The sequence below is a fragment of the Lepisosteus oculatus genome, chromosome 22 (genome assembly GCF_040954835.1).
Source record: "Lepisosteus oculatus isolate fLepOcu1 chromosome 22, fLepOcu1.hap2, whole genome shotgun sequence".
Lineage (NCBI taxonomy): Eukaryota > Metazoa > Chordata > Actinopteri > Semionotiformes > Lepisosteidae > Lepisosteus > Lepisosteus oculatus.
In genome coordinates this window covers 7,999,569-8,014,413 of record NC_090717.1, presented here as the reverse complement: position 1 = coordinate 8,014,413, position 14,845 = coordinate 7,999,569, and the positions used below count along the sequence as shown (strand labels likewise).

The following is a 14,845-nucleotide window of genomic DNA, read 5'->3' as shown; positions in this document are numbered from 1 at the left end:
TTGCCTTTGCTGCTGAGGATGCTATGTTAAAAGTAAGGTTAATTTAATGTTTAGCAGTGCTAGCTTTCCAGCTCCCCTCTGCCCACAATGTGCTTTCATTCCCCCCAGCCGTAGGTGTTGGACAATCTTGGTGTGGAAGCCTCCAGACCCGACTTTTTTCACAGAAGGAGAGGGGGAACTGCTCACCTGTCAGGGGAGACTCCTCTCTCCAGAGGAGCGGTATGCAGCTTTTGACTTCGCCGTCTAACTTGAAGATGGTTCATCAGGTTGGCCGGTTTGCTCTCCTGCTGCAGCCCAGTAAAAAAACCCAGTGTGTGCTCTTGAGGAGAAGGCAGCTTAGAAACAAAACCTGCTGCTGCTGCTGTGTGGCTTTGTCATTTGTTAGGGCTCTTGTCTGTTGTCACCAGCTACCCTGACAAATAGGTAACTCGGTTTTCTAATGAATGTAAGTAATTTGGGAGAATTGGGATTTTTTTATGACCTAGATATTGCTGCGAAAGGCTTAAAACTGCATGAATCAATACGTTAATGAATCATACATGAAATTTGTCTCTTTTTGTGAGCCATTCTCTTGACCCTGTTAAAAATGTATCACTCCAGTGCAGTAGTATTCCCCGAGAGTGATGGAAGGAGAAATACAGAGGTATGATACTGCACCCCAGATACTCCGCTACAGCACTTCACAGTTAAAGATAAGAGGCATCTTTTTCATGGAATGATTTATACAGTGTGGGCTGTCGTTGAAGTACAGTCCTGATGGTTTGTCAGTTTAAACTGCGATTCACATCGTACAGCCCGAATGGTGTCTACTGGGTGCAGCTGAGAGAGATACAGATGTAGTCGATTTCCGTGGATCAAATTGCCCTTTTCTTGCTGACAGTGTAAGCATGTTCAAAACTCCGTCAAGGTGCCTTATCTGTGCTTGTTGTTCGCTCACTCTTGTGTGTCAAGCTTGTGTTTCTGCCATTCCTTGATTGCTGCAGACTGGAAGTGCTTTCAGGGTTTTTTTTTGGGGGGGGTAGAAAAATACATGTGTTCCAACATATCTCCACTTCTAAAGTCAACCTCTGTGTTTATTTTGTGTGTAACTTCAGGGTTTTATTCAGCCTAGCAGTGGCGAGCCTGAGCAAAACAAGCCTGGAAGTGCTGGGGCTTGATACCAGATGCTCAGTCTGGTGTGTGGAGCCACGAGAGCCACAGAGAAGATTTATGACCTTCATAAAAACACACCCTGGCAGGCACTTGTGTTGTAGAAACGCCCAGTTCATCAGCATTGTCTTTCTCTGTGCATTGATGCAATTGCAAGCAGCCTTCTTTGTGCAGATGGCCTCTGTAGGTTCCCAGTGTTCCAGGTTGTTTTCTTCATGAAGGGCTGTGAAGGAGGAGGATGTGCTGTCATACACACACACACTCATGCGCGCAAAAGGGAAGATGTCTGTTATGCTTGGCCTTAGCATTGGAAATTTGAAACTTATTGCAAGGCCAGATTCTGAATCCATGGGCTGGTGATACACACACGTTTGTGTTTTCCCTCTGAGCTCGGGTAGTGTTCAACTACAATGCAGGAAAATCACAAAGCCTTAGTAATACTGTATGCCAGTATTCAATAAGTACATTTTCTTGGCCGTTTTTCTTCAATGTGCTCTTATAGAACGCAGAACCAGTATTGGCAGTCATCACCAGTAGTTCTTTAAACCCTTCTTGCATCACCACTGGAGGTGCTGTTTATTTCAAACAGAGCTCTCTTCGCTATTTGGAAATATGATGGACACGCTTTCTACAGACTGCAGTGGACACAAACTAATGCATCATGTGTGGAGTGTGGATGGCATGTTTGTTTTTTGTAATGTCTGGTGGCCATATTTTGCTTGATCATTATTTGAGGATCAGATAAGCCTGTGTGTGGCCTGTCTCCTGACTTTACTTATTTTTGGTTACAGATTGAGTTCTGCCACTACTGCCACACTCCTAGTAAAGGAGCAGTGAACACTTTCAGCTTGTATAAACAATGCCTTTTGTGATAAAACCCATCAGAACAAGAAACTATGTACAGTAAAGGCTCCTCATCATGTTAGAATTAGGGTTAGGCTGTCTTTTTCTGTTTCAGAAAGAAATCAAAACAAGATAGGAACTATTATGGACTTGCAGATCCGTTCTTAAATGCTGTTTATTCTTTGCCTTGGCCTTTTAAAAAGTAATCTGATGTTCCAATACAGCATTTTTCAAAGACACTCAACAGCAGTTTAATGTAATTCACACAGAATGCTGTGGGCGGTTACTAGCCAAACAAATGGATATAAAGCTTAAGCATGCAAAAAAAACTCCACACCCGGCAAGAGCATACAAATATCGTGCCTAAATCTTGGAGACATAACTGCTTCAGAGGAATTGGCATCAGGAAAAAGCTGTTGACACAGAGTGAAATTAGTGGGAGGTCTAGACACTGAAGGATCATCTGAGTCCCGAGAGAATTCTCTGGTAGAAGAAGCAGTTCCACTTCCCTTTATATACTGGCAGACACGACTACAGTGTTATCTTTGAAATGTTTAAAGCTTGCATTGCTGGAGTATGTGTGTGCCTTGGTCTTTTATTTTTTTCAATCTTGCCGTGTATCGGGTTGCTCTGGATTTGCCAATCGCAACAAGGATGAGAGTTTATTTTCGTTTACCTTTGCTGACTGTAATAACAGTTTTCCTGTGTCTGGCAAAGATTGAAATGTAACACTGGAAACGGAGTGGGGTTCGAGGACCAACTTCCTGCTCTCCTGGAAGCCTTGGGGATACAACCAGAGGGGTCCTCCTTGTCTTGGGAAAGATCTGTTATTGAGGCTTAAACAAACACAAAAAATAACCAAGTTATATCATCAGGCCCACATCCAGCTAAGGGAGGGAAACATGACATATCCATCAAAAAGAGCTGGATAAAGCCAGCAGCATGGTTCCTTCAAACAAAAGATGTTGAAAATATTTCCTCTGTAAGGGGATTCTGGAATAAAAGAGTTTCCTGTGTATAGAAAGAGCTTGCCGTTCAGACTATATATATATAAAAAAGGCCTTATGAAGCTTGTGTTCCATTCCAATTATTTTCATGTTGAACAGATTTTGGTTTTTACTACAGAGCTACAGCACATTAAGTGATTTGTTTGGAATAAATTGTTTTTGGTGAACGTGTCTCAAGAGGGCTGTCTTGTCATTCTGATTACTGAGCCGTACAGTTTTTAAAAGGACATTTTTTAAATAAAGACCTGCTAAGGGTATTTTGTGGTAGTTTGTAAATTAAAGCAGTAGTGCTTTGCTTTCCAATCCCAATGTATAATCAATGGCAGTGCTGCCATACTGTAAAAAAAAAAAAGCGCTGAAAAGTCAATACAAATCAAAAATGATTCCAATCAGCATGATGGCCTGTTTGGTCCTGACAGGAGTCTAGCAATCAAGACTGCGGTTCCCTGTCTGCCATTCTGGTTTCGTCAGGGACTACTGAGCTGCCTGAAACATCAGTTATTTTGATCCCTGATCGCATTGACAATCACTTGATATTCTTTGGATTTGTTATTATAAGCAAGGCATGTGAAATACGCGTTTCCTTTTCTTACCCAGCTTCTGAAAATCACTAACAAGGATAATAATTTAATGCCCCTTTTCTGTCTCAGCTCCTCCCACTCCTACCCTCCTTTCTTCTTGGTAGCCAGTCGTACAGTATATATATATCTAGGGGAACGACACTGCTGGGGAAACATAAATAAAGATCATTGTCAGAGGTCTGGATTCGGTCAGCTTAATCTTGTTTGGCACATGAGAGCACTGCAGCGCAATTAACAGAAAAAACGACAGTCCGTGAGAGTGATGGGTAGGCTGTTTTCTCAGTTCCTTAACAGAGCCAGATTCTCTATATTCTGGCATCTGATAATAAGGTTTTTTTTTCTTCCGTAACATTTCTATATGCCGCTGACATATGAATGATTCTACCATGAGAGACAGGGCTGAATTATACACGTTACTAGCAACTATAATTTTAAAAAATCCCTCTAACCACAGAAGAGGCCCACAGCACTGTACATATGAAACGATTTTGGCAAAGCATTCACTAAATGCTTATCTCTTGAAAACCAATACTACGAAGAATCAAGTTTAAGAAAAACACCAGGCCTTAATTCCCTGGCACCGGTGTAATTAAGGAAGAGCTTCATGCCTGATACAGAAGGGACTGCAGCTCAGTGGTCCAGTTGTAAAAAATCAGTATCAGGTTGTTTTTTTGTGGGAGTAGGAGAAATTAATTACCACGTAGTTTCCAGGACATTTTTAGAACAGTGCTTCTGATGAAGAGCCCCAAATCACCAAGAGCTCTCTATTCATTTTAGTCAAACAAGGTGTCCTCCGGGTTTATCTACCCTTATCTAATACACCGGAACATGGCTAAATTTGAACATTTAATCACTCATTTAGTAATTAAATGTTTGTTTTTTTGTCAACAGTCATAACCACACAAATGTCAGATTGCTTACATGTGATTGGATAAGGCTTTGCCTGTAACTTTCTGAAGGTTGCAAGTGAGTGGCAGTGTCCTTGGGCCTTTTCTTGAAGTTAGACATGTGACAGGCTTGCTGCTCCTCTGAGACACTCTCTCTGTGTTTATCATCTTTGCTCTGGCTCTGGGCAAGCATGCACATTAACTAGGTTACTCCACAGATAAAGGAGAGCTCGAGCCATTAAAGAAATAAAAAAAAATGCAATTAAAACTGCCCTTATTTTTCAGACTTTGTGAAGCCTCATGAAAACTGTGTGAGCTTTAATTTCAATACTTTTTAACGTGGAACTGTTAGTATTTTTTTGAAAGCCGGAATGTATAACCTTGACATGATCCTGCATAGTTTGTCCTCCTCTGTATAACTGGGATTTGTACACATTGAGAAATGAAAGCAGTATTGGAGAGTAAGAATTCTGATGCTGGAGTCTGGAACAGGCTACTCAGCTGTGTTGTTGAAGTTGATGCCCTGGTTTCCTTCAAGAAACAGTTTGATGAGATTCTGAGATCAATTGGCTATAAAATACCAAACAGGCTGGTCTGTTCTCATTTGTAACCTTTCTTATATTCTTAAAGGTCTCTTAAAGTGACAACCTTTGAACACCCCCTAACACTGGCCCTTCAGCCCTGACATTTTAAAACCAGTACAATTAAAATTATACATGCACATACAGTAGATGAGTCCTGATATACAATGATCTTTTCTCTGTTTAATATAAAAAATGTACCAATTGCGATATTAGATTGCTGAGATCTTGCAAACCAGTTGGTTTTTAAAAGTGTAATTATTTACCTCTGAAAGCCCTTGTGTTGTTTTTTTTCACGCAAGACGAGCGTTTATAACATGAATTCCAGAAATGAAGAGTGGTTTGTTTCCCCAAAATGTACAGTGTGTACACTAAAAGTATTTTTTGTTGAAATACATAAATCTAGATAATATACACTCTGTGTGTGTGAGATTACCCAAAAAACCTGGAGAAGTTCTGCCTGGAGGAATCCTTCCTCAGATGTGCCAGAATGTGTAATCCCTGCCAGGGGAAGATTTACAAAACACTAACTACAGGGGCGTGAATGTGATCCTCGTGTTTTCTGGACTTTAATCGTGATGAATGTGCTTTTGCTTTGTGTAATGGTTTGACGATCACAGTACAACATTTTTAGAATTGTTTTAATCAAATCACACAATCTAATCTGTTAATCCTTCCATTATATAGTTTTTTTCTTTTTCTATAGTTTCATCAGGATTAAGGAATTTACTTTATGTAATGTGTATGTGCACAGTAAATCCTGCATCCTGGTAATGTGTAAGTAATGTCAGCTTTTATAGCACAGAAGGATCCAGTGAAACTTTATATAGGTAACTTGGTAATGTTTTTAGCTGTTAGAAACATAATATGAAGCATAGCTTAACCGGGTCACAGTTATACTGTAAAACTGTCTCTCTTCTTGTGCTTAATGGACACGTAGGTTTTCACAGACCACGGTCTGTGCTTTGACCTACTGCTTGTCCTTCAACAAGTTTCTCCGAGTACAGGCCATTAATGCTGCATGACAGGGCTTGGGCTTTTTGTAAAAGACAGGCGATACTTGCACACCCTTCTGTCTCTGATATTGGCATAAAATGACTTTCCCCTTGACATTTAGAGGATAGGCTTCCTGTGGGGCTAGAATTACCACAGTATGCTCCTGATTCCCCCCCAAAAAAAAAACTATTCACCTCGCACCTAACTGGACTTCAGTTAAGGTCAGCAAACGCAACTTCTGTCAAACTTTTACCCCTAAAGATACAGGGGGGAAGCATGGGCAGGCAGGAGCTGTTTTGAATTTAATCAGAATTTAAATGTATCCTATTTTTGTTTTTGAGTCTGAAGCACATCCATTAAAATGCAGGCTTTTGTTGACCATCATAGCTTGTGGAAAATGGCGTCGAAATTTGAAACGTGATGCTTTTCAACCGGCTCCGCTGTGAGAGCCGGGCAGGCTTCGGTGGTGGGTTTGTGGGGCGGGACAACAGTGTAGGGAGCTGCAGTGTGATTCTGGGTGAGTCGAGAAGAGGCTCTGAGAGAAAGGGGTGCGTTCCTGGGCCACAGCCTGCAGGAGGAAGTGAATGACAGTGCCCACCTAGCACATCCCCACTGGGAGAGATCCGCAGAGCCCTGGTTTCTTGGGGTGGGTAAGCCTGCCTTTGAATTCAAGCCAGAGATTGTTTTCCTGATTTGAGAGGTTTTACACTGCTTGTGCTGTCCTGCTGTATGTTTTCAGGTCTCAGATACTGTAGTAATATTGTAAGCATTCTGGTTCCTTTAACGACATACAGTCTGACCTTGCTGCAGTACAGTAGGAGCCACAGGTTCTGTGGTGTCTGTGCTTGCTTCAGGATCTAAACTTAATCGCCTCCAAGTCAGAAGGAATATGTGCTTGCTCAGTGCTAGCATTTCATCTGATGATTGAGCTGCATGCAAACATGGAAGCTTTTATTTAATTTAAGTAAATTTGCATGAATTTAATTAACAAGTTGTCATAAATTTTCTTTGCTCATTTGATGTGGTCTGGACCACAATATGGAATCAAGGGTTTGTGTTGAAATTGAAATTGATTCATGCAATTTTTTGTTAGGCCTGCTTGACCTACAGTGAACCACCTTCCAACAAAATTTTATTTGTGTGTTTTATCAACATTTATTTGATTTATATGCGTCTGCGCTTGTATTTGGGTGCATATGAAGGCATCTCCTTTGCTGGAGTTAATTATAGTAGGCATACATGTACAAAGAAAATAATACTTTTTTTGCAAAATCGAATAAGTGGTACAGCTATAACATGTTTAATTATTAGTCAAAGTGAATTAAAGCTGAATATTTGTTGTTCGCAAAAGTGTATACAGTGGCTTATGAAAGCTGTCCTTGAACATTGTGAAGAAATGTCTCGCTCGGGCACAGTTGGAGGATTTATTGATTCATATGTGAATTTTTTTGAATGATCACTGTCATTAGCCTGCCCTTGTCCTGAAGCACTGATCTTTATTGTACGTTTGTCTGTAGGGAAGAACAGCTTTCAGTCATGGTTCTCCATTCAGGAACATGGGTATCTTGCTCACCTAAGAAATGTTTGACGAAAGCTTGTCCTAGAGTTCTGTTTCGGGTTGGTGGCCATCACGTAAAAGATTTATATTTATAGAAGGTGTCAGAGGGGAAAACAACCCAACAGCCATAAGGAAACCGTTTACTCTTGCTCTTGCTTTTGCTGGGGGTTGATTCCTTTTTGTTTTTGAAGAGTCGTCTCTAGTACTTCTAACCTCTTCTTACAAGAAGCTTCTCTTTGCCATAATAATGTCTTTGTCCTATTTTGCAATTGGGAGAAGCAGTCTGCAATGCATCCAAGGTTTGGTTGCACAAGTACCATGTGCTGTGTAATCATTTTCACAACCTCTCGTAGTTTACTGTGCTGTAGACAGCCTCACAGGCTTGCTGAGCAATGACTGTGAATCTCTGAAGTTTCCAATCAACCTTTTTTTGTTGTTTTCTAGGAGAGGAACAGTACAATTGGGAAACTGGAGCCCATCTCCCCTGTGAGTCCAGCCCAGATGGACGGTGAACTTGATCTGGTACCAGCCAGATTCTCCAAGGAGGAGCTGATCCAAAACATGGACCGAGTGGATCGAGAGATCACTATGGTGGAGCAGCAGATCTGCAAACTTAGAAAAAAACAGGTTGGTGCTATAGTGCAGTTCCATTTCCTAGAACGCCCCTACTTTCTGTTCCCTGGTTAATTCTCTGTCTTTCTTCTATACTGTAGTTTATTCTAACATGCCGACTGTGTAGAGGTTACGAACAAAACGAAGCCGTTCAGCCCATATGGCCAATTTGGTAATAAGTTAATTAAATCAGGGATTTCATTCAGCCCTTTTATCTGGGTGTTCTAGGCTTTAAATGCACCTCCCCATGCGTTTGACTTGTGCCTTCTGGTTTGTTTCACTATTCATCCTGAAGAAATCCTCTGGGTCGTCTTTGTCAATGCCTTTGAGGATTTTAAATACTTGAATTGGGTCCCATCGTAATCTTCTTTTGAAGACTGAAAAGGTTCAATTTCTTCTGCCTGTTAGTGTACAAAATTCCATTTAGCCACATAATGTACTGTATCTGGTTGTTATTTGGACTGATTCCAGGGCAGCAATATTTTCTCTATAGTGTAGTCACCATAATGGTGCACATTATTCTAAAAGATGCCTTGCTTGTGTGTTTATGCAGTTTTAACATAACATTCTTAGATTTAAATTCCACTCTTTAAATATATGTATATTTTGTTTGCCCTTTTAATTGCCTCCCCACATTGTTTAAAAGATGTAAACAGTGTCTCAACTTAAACACACAAGTCTTTTTCATAGGTAGCCTCTTTTAACTTGGCTTCTCCCACATTGTATTTGTTTTTGCTATCTGTGTGCAAAACCCTGCACGTATATACATTAACTGTCATCTACCAAGTGTTTTCTAAGTCTTGAATCTCATCTAAATCTTTAAGTAGTTGCTTTTTTGGTGTTTGATAATTCCCCTAATTTGGTATGATCTTCAAACCTAATTTCTTGACTATTACATAATCTAGATTATTGATCTAAATTTAAAAAAGCAGTGGTCCTAGTAGAGATCCTTGGTGTACTCCACTTTTTACATCACCTCAATAAATCTCATCTTACCCAAGTCATGCTGAGATGGATTCAGATAGAACTTAAATAGCAGAAGAAGAGTTGTAATGAGAGCCAAACGAGTGTTTTAGTGTTCCATGCTGTAAATTGGAAGAAGCTCACAAGTCTTTAAGATTACAAGCGATTACAAAGAACAGCATTTTATAGGCAACACAATTTTTAAGCAAGTTCACCAAAGAAATTCCATTCTAGTACAAAAATGCAGGCACAAAGGAGGCTGTTATGCAAGAACAAATATGAGAGTTTGACAGTTGTAGTTGTATAAAAGACACAAGATTTGAAAGTAAAAGGAATTCTCTTGGATAGAAGCTAGCATATTGTCCACTAGCAAGTTTTATTAGCCCTGCTTTCAGTCAGAACAGCACCTGTGTTACAAATGATCCAGGTGGGTGCTGCACAGCTCTTGTATCCAGTTACAGTTTTATTCTGTGGAGGGGTAGGGCTATTAGCAACCTCCAGGTGCATTCTCCCCCGTCACCCTGACAGACCTGCTCTGCTTCCTGTGAATCTGTGGGCCACATGTGCTGTTGACTTGATTTGCACATCAGGCTGTGGAAGTGCTGCAAGTCAGAATTTAAATCTGGCTCCTTGCACCTAGTTGTGCAAGTACCTTAGAGGCGCTTGGATAAACAGACGTACTGTGGAGCAATCGGGAAGATTTGGAACCTGCCGAGACTTGGGTTAACACTGCCACGTTTACTTCCCTTGCCAGCAGTTCAGAAAACACTCCCGGGAGCTGAGGCTAATAGTTCTTGAAAAGTATAATTTTCTTTGGCTTTCCGTCTTGAAGTGTGTGAATTTCGGCGTGAGCCGCTGCATTGCGGTAATGTGATTTGGAATAATAGCTCTTTTCCCTGCCCGAGCACTGCGTCTGAACACGACAATTAAAGTGACTTTTAAAAACTAGGTTAAAAATGTATAACTCCATAAATAAAACCTTCCCAGAAGAGCAAGAAATTACGACTGAGGTTTTTTTCTGTGCCTGTTAAACCACTCAAATTCTTTCCTAACTGACTCCCCGTTGGCTGTGTGCCATGTCATGTTTTATAAAACAGCATTCCGCAGCAACTTTCTTATTAATGGGCTTTTTTCTTCCCAGTGGTGTATACGGCCTGACTCCCATTCCTCCTTCCCACACTTGGCAGCAATTCACTGCACAGTTTCATAAATCAAAGACACCTGTATTTTGTACAGAAGGAGATGGGGGGTGGAGGGAGAAGTGGGGCTTAGCAAGGGATTTCGGAGAAGACTGTGGCACCATATAAAATAAAACAACTTCTTTTTTTAAGCTGCATTTACCTTCTTCCCCCCCCTGCCTCCCCAAGCTTTAAAACATCTGGAGCAATTAAGAAGTGTGGTAAAGCTTTATTTTAATAGTTCTGGGAGAGAGGCCTGGATTTAGGTTACAGCGCGGCTGTATTTTGCCGATGCGGAGATGCGAGTTTGACTGCCGTGTTTTCTCTTTTCTTATGTGTTTGAGGGATGGGAGAGGACAGTGCTTTGCCGAGCCCTTTTAGCTCACACATCCGAAATCACAAACATGAACCAGAGGATGCAAGTGGAAACGATGTGGAAGGGCATTTAAAACCAAGGCTAGGGAACATTTCTTTACCCAAAGAGTTTTGGGAGTGTGGAACAAGCTATCCAACCATGTGGTTGAAGCTGATACTTGGGATTCCTTCAAGAAATGGCTGTGTGAGATCTTCGCATCCTTATATTCCGCACGACCAAATGAACCTGATGGGACGATTGGTTTCCCGTCATGTGCGTCCTTCCTTATGTTTTTATACACACCGTAATGGGATGGTATGCTTGATGACGAGAGAAGCAGAAAACTAGGAAATTCCCTGCTGTGTAAAGGAGTATGCAGGTCTTCATTGTAAATGAAAATTGAGTTGCCTGATTAATAATAGGTTTGATCCCGTTTCTGCAGCTCCTTTGAAATGGCGTCTCGAACTGCAATGTTTCAGCTGCCTCCCAAATGACAATCAGAGGTGTAGCGTGCCGGAATCAGGGTATACCAACGAGTACACCTTTTTTAATACAACGTCATGTTTTGACATTGTAATGAGGTATTCTACCCCCTGTAATGTCAGAGAGAGAATTGCAGGTCCCTTGGTGTGTAATAAAACTATTGCATTAGTGTAACTCCCTGCAAGAGTTCCCACAGCTGTACACACAACACACACTATCTCTACCACATCTTTCAAATATTTCCTGAAACCTGGTGTGGTATGCAAAACGAATATTAATATGCAGATATACCTGGCTCACCTGAGCTCAGAGCTGTTTTGAATTCAGTCCCTGAATATCTGTAGTCTAGTCCTTAGTCACACACGTAAAAATCTGTCAACTAAAAAGTGACTCTGAAATCCCTGAGCTCTGAAATGTATGGTCTTACAGTTGTTTTGTTTTGTACGAGTTAGTTTTTGACATATTACTGTTCTGTAGTGTCTACGAAAAGTACACGTGAATGTAGCTAAACACAAAATTAGTTAATTTATAAATGGAAAATCATTGGCCTCAGACAGGACAGGCGAACAGCGAACAACTGCGCTTCAGGAAACCGACAGGAGTTTCCTTACGAGCTGTATGCGCATTTTTATGACAGAAGGGGTGATGGGAATCTGAAGCAAATTCATGTTGTACTGATGGAAACTTCAGGACGTGTAATGGACACAGTATGTTTAAACCAACAAATAAGTATTGCCCCTGGCTCAAATTAAATCATTTCCTTGAGGTGTTTCTATTACTGAGTTAATAAGTAAAAAAAAAATGACGTCTCCCAAATTAACGTGTATGAAGACTGTATGTTATGCATCCTTTTTTTATGCAAACACTGTATTTTTTTTCCCTGGGTAGTAGATAACAGGAGAGGATTGCTTGCGCCCTGTGTGTCGATACCTGGTCAAAGGCCATTCCTATTGTGTAAGCATTGTGTCCAGTCCACAAAAATGAATGTTTTATTCGGCAGTGAAGCGACTACCAGCTTATAGTTACAGTATACAGGCTTTGGGAGCAGAAACAGCTTACTTGCCTCAGGATCTCCAGTCGTTGGCTGCCCTTTGAGGATATCTCTTAGCTGAGCAAAATTGTGTCCATTCCTTACATTCCTGTGCTTTTGACCAGCTGTTCTTTGTGCCTGAAGCTGTGTTCAGGAGCACACGGTTTCAAAGACTCTTTGCAAGCTAAATGGATGTGTTGTCCAGTGCAGGACCAGTGAGGGGAATCCTTTCCACAAACTCTTAATGTTTTATTATCATTTTAAGGTCATATACTCTGTAACTTTCCATAAATACATTTCCCAGAAAGTTGTGGCATTTTTCTTTTCAATAACGTATTAATGGAATCTTTTCTACATCAAGTTGAATTAACCCCCCCACTGTAGAGAATTTAGCACTAGTATGTATTTTCTTGCCTGGAATTAATATTTAAATGATTTTGTGACTGTATAATGTAAATTTTTATGATTTTGTTAAATTAGTGAACGTCCTCCTAGCTGTGGATCATGAATTGGATAGCTGCCTGCAGCAGTGAGCTAAACAATTAAATTTAACATAAAACCATCAACATAAAATTTGTTGGATTTTGGCATCTGAGCACTGTGTTCATATCCTTGCCTGGCATTTTCTTAGTAGTCATAAAACACTAGTCAATTCTTAAAGCTGGGCTTTTTTATAAGAGTCCTGAGGGGTTGGTTAAATGGTTTTTAAATGGTTTTGCAGATAATACTGTACTATAGATGAGTATGGCAAAAAAAGTTTTGTAGTGGATGTTTTAATAGACTGATCGTGACCAGGGTGTGTGCTACTGTACATGCATCATCTACCTGTTGGATGTTATTAATCGTTCTGATTCAGTACTGTTTTCCTGCAGTTCGCGGCAGGTTAGCACATCACTTATTTAATCCAAGCAAGTTGAGGTGGTGTTGCCTGCATGATCGTGCTCGCTGCGCATGGAGTGGGAGGGTGCCTTTGTGAGGCCTTGCTCAGGAAGCAAGTTGCTGCCATCTGTTCCTGGGCAGGCGTTCGGTGTGATGGATTCAAGCACATGGAGAAGGGGCAGGAGTTCGAGAAGTCAGCTCACAGCTTAGGCCTTGACTAACAGTGTTCTAATCGGTATACCTTGAGTCTGCATAGAAGCTTCCTTGGAAAAGCAGGATTTGTACATTTTTGATACTTTTAAACCTCAGGAAACAGCAAGTGCTTCAGGTGGAGCTTTAATCCATGTCTGAACTTTGCTAGCCCAAGCCGAAAGACGAGGAGTTCTCTTTAAGTCCCAGTTTCCCTTGTCCCGGTGTCTTTGACAGTGTGTGTTGGTATAGGAGGGCTGCCACATCCTCCCCCTGGAGGCCAAAGGAGTGAGGTGCTCAACTATTTGGCAGGGGTAAAGTTGTGATGCACCATGGGAAAGAAATGTCCATTTATTCAGGAGTGCATTCGAGAGATTGCAGCTGTTCAGTATGTTAAAATAAATCCCTAACCAGGTCTGTTCTTTCACTTCTGGCCTGGAGACCATGGGGGATGGTGGGTACTGCCTTGCTTAGATTTTATGATGTCTGCACTAATTTCTTAAAGTCTCGTGAATAGCTCAGGTGCTAATTACCTGATGAATAAAATGGGCTGAATGGCCAGGATTATTAAACATTCTTTTTTTTGTGTCAATGTGTTTTACAGGTATTGAATCTAAGAGCCTGCTTTCCATAGATATGAGCCACAGATGGTGGGCTTTTACCAGAGCTGAGTGCATATGCAGTACAGTATGTGGGTGCAGTCCTTGACAACAACATGGAAAGCATTGGAACACAGCAGCAGAGATGAGGAAACCAGTAGATTCCAAAGCTCATCCAAAAGCTCAGCTGCACCTTTCCAGATGCACAGTGGTTCTTCTGCTCCACTGACTACAGTGTAATTGCAGATGCGAAGAGATTGCCATGCAGTGTAGAATGGAGAAAGACCTTTTTGTATCTATATGCAAAAAACATAGCATCTTGCACATAGTCAAAACCATCAGACTTGGCCATTGCAAATATTACTTTTTTGCATTTAGTACACATCTTGTCATTGCAGGAATGTGTCAGTGGAAAGCATGTGTTACGAGTTAGGCAAAAAAGCCCTGTTTTTAAATCCCTTTTATTTTCATCCTCATAATGAAAGTGAAGCCCTTCATTTTGCCTTCATTCATTAGATACTGAGATGTGGTTTATTCTCAGGGCTACACTGCAGTCCGGTTTGTCATTATAAAGAGGAGAAGGTGTCCTTTGATGTAGAGTTCATATTTCATGTGACTTCTGAGTTGGAAAACACTCAGTAATTTTTAATTGGAGGCTATTACACCATGAGATTTAAGCCCTATTAAACCTTGTTACATTGCGTCACTGCAGAAGATAGCTATTGGAAGTTCCCCCTCTTTTAATGATGTGTAATTTATTATCAATTTGTTTAATTATTAATGCTTATTCACACTACTTGCTTTTTTTCCCCTCAAAGGCGCAGTTGCTTACTATAGTGAAGACTGGCTGATGAAATAAAAAGAGCTCAAAGTTATCAGTTAGAAAGCAGATACTACAGTGTCCTAGACTGCTTTATTTGTAAAGATAGAAGCAATATAATTGAATATACTTTAG

General features: G+C 40.8%; 1 protein-coding gene across 22 annotated transcripts in view; it reads left to right on the top strand.

Annotated features, from left to right (window-relative positions):
• ncor2 (nuclear receptor corepressor 2) overlaps positions 1-14,845 on the top strand; it is a 174,835-nt gene that overhangs the window by 65,703 nt on the left and 94,287 nt on the right. For all 22 annotated transcript variants that reach the window (XM_069182259.1, XM_069182248.1, XM_069182244.1 and 19 more), the window contains exon 5: positions 8,047-8,229. In XM_069182259.1, coding sequence (XP_069038360.1) covers positions 8,047-8,229 — 183 coding nt within the window. The remainder of the gene's footprint in view (positions 1-8,046; positions 8,230-14,845) is intronic.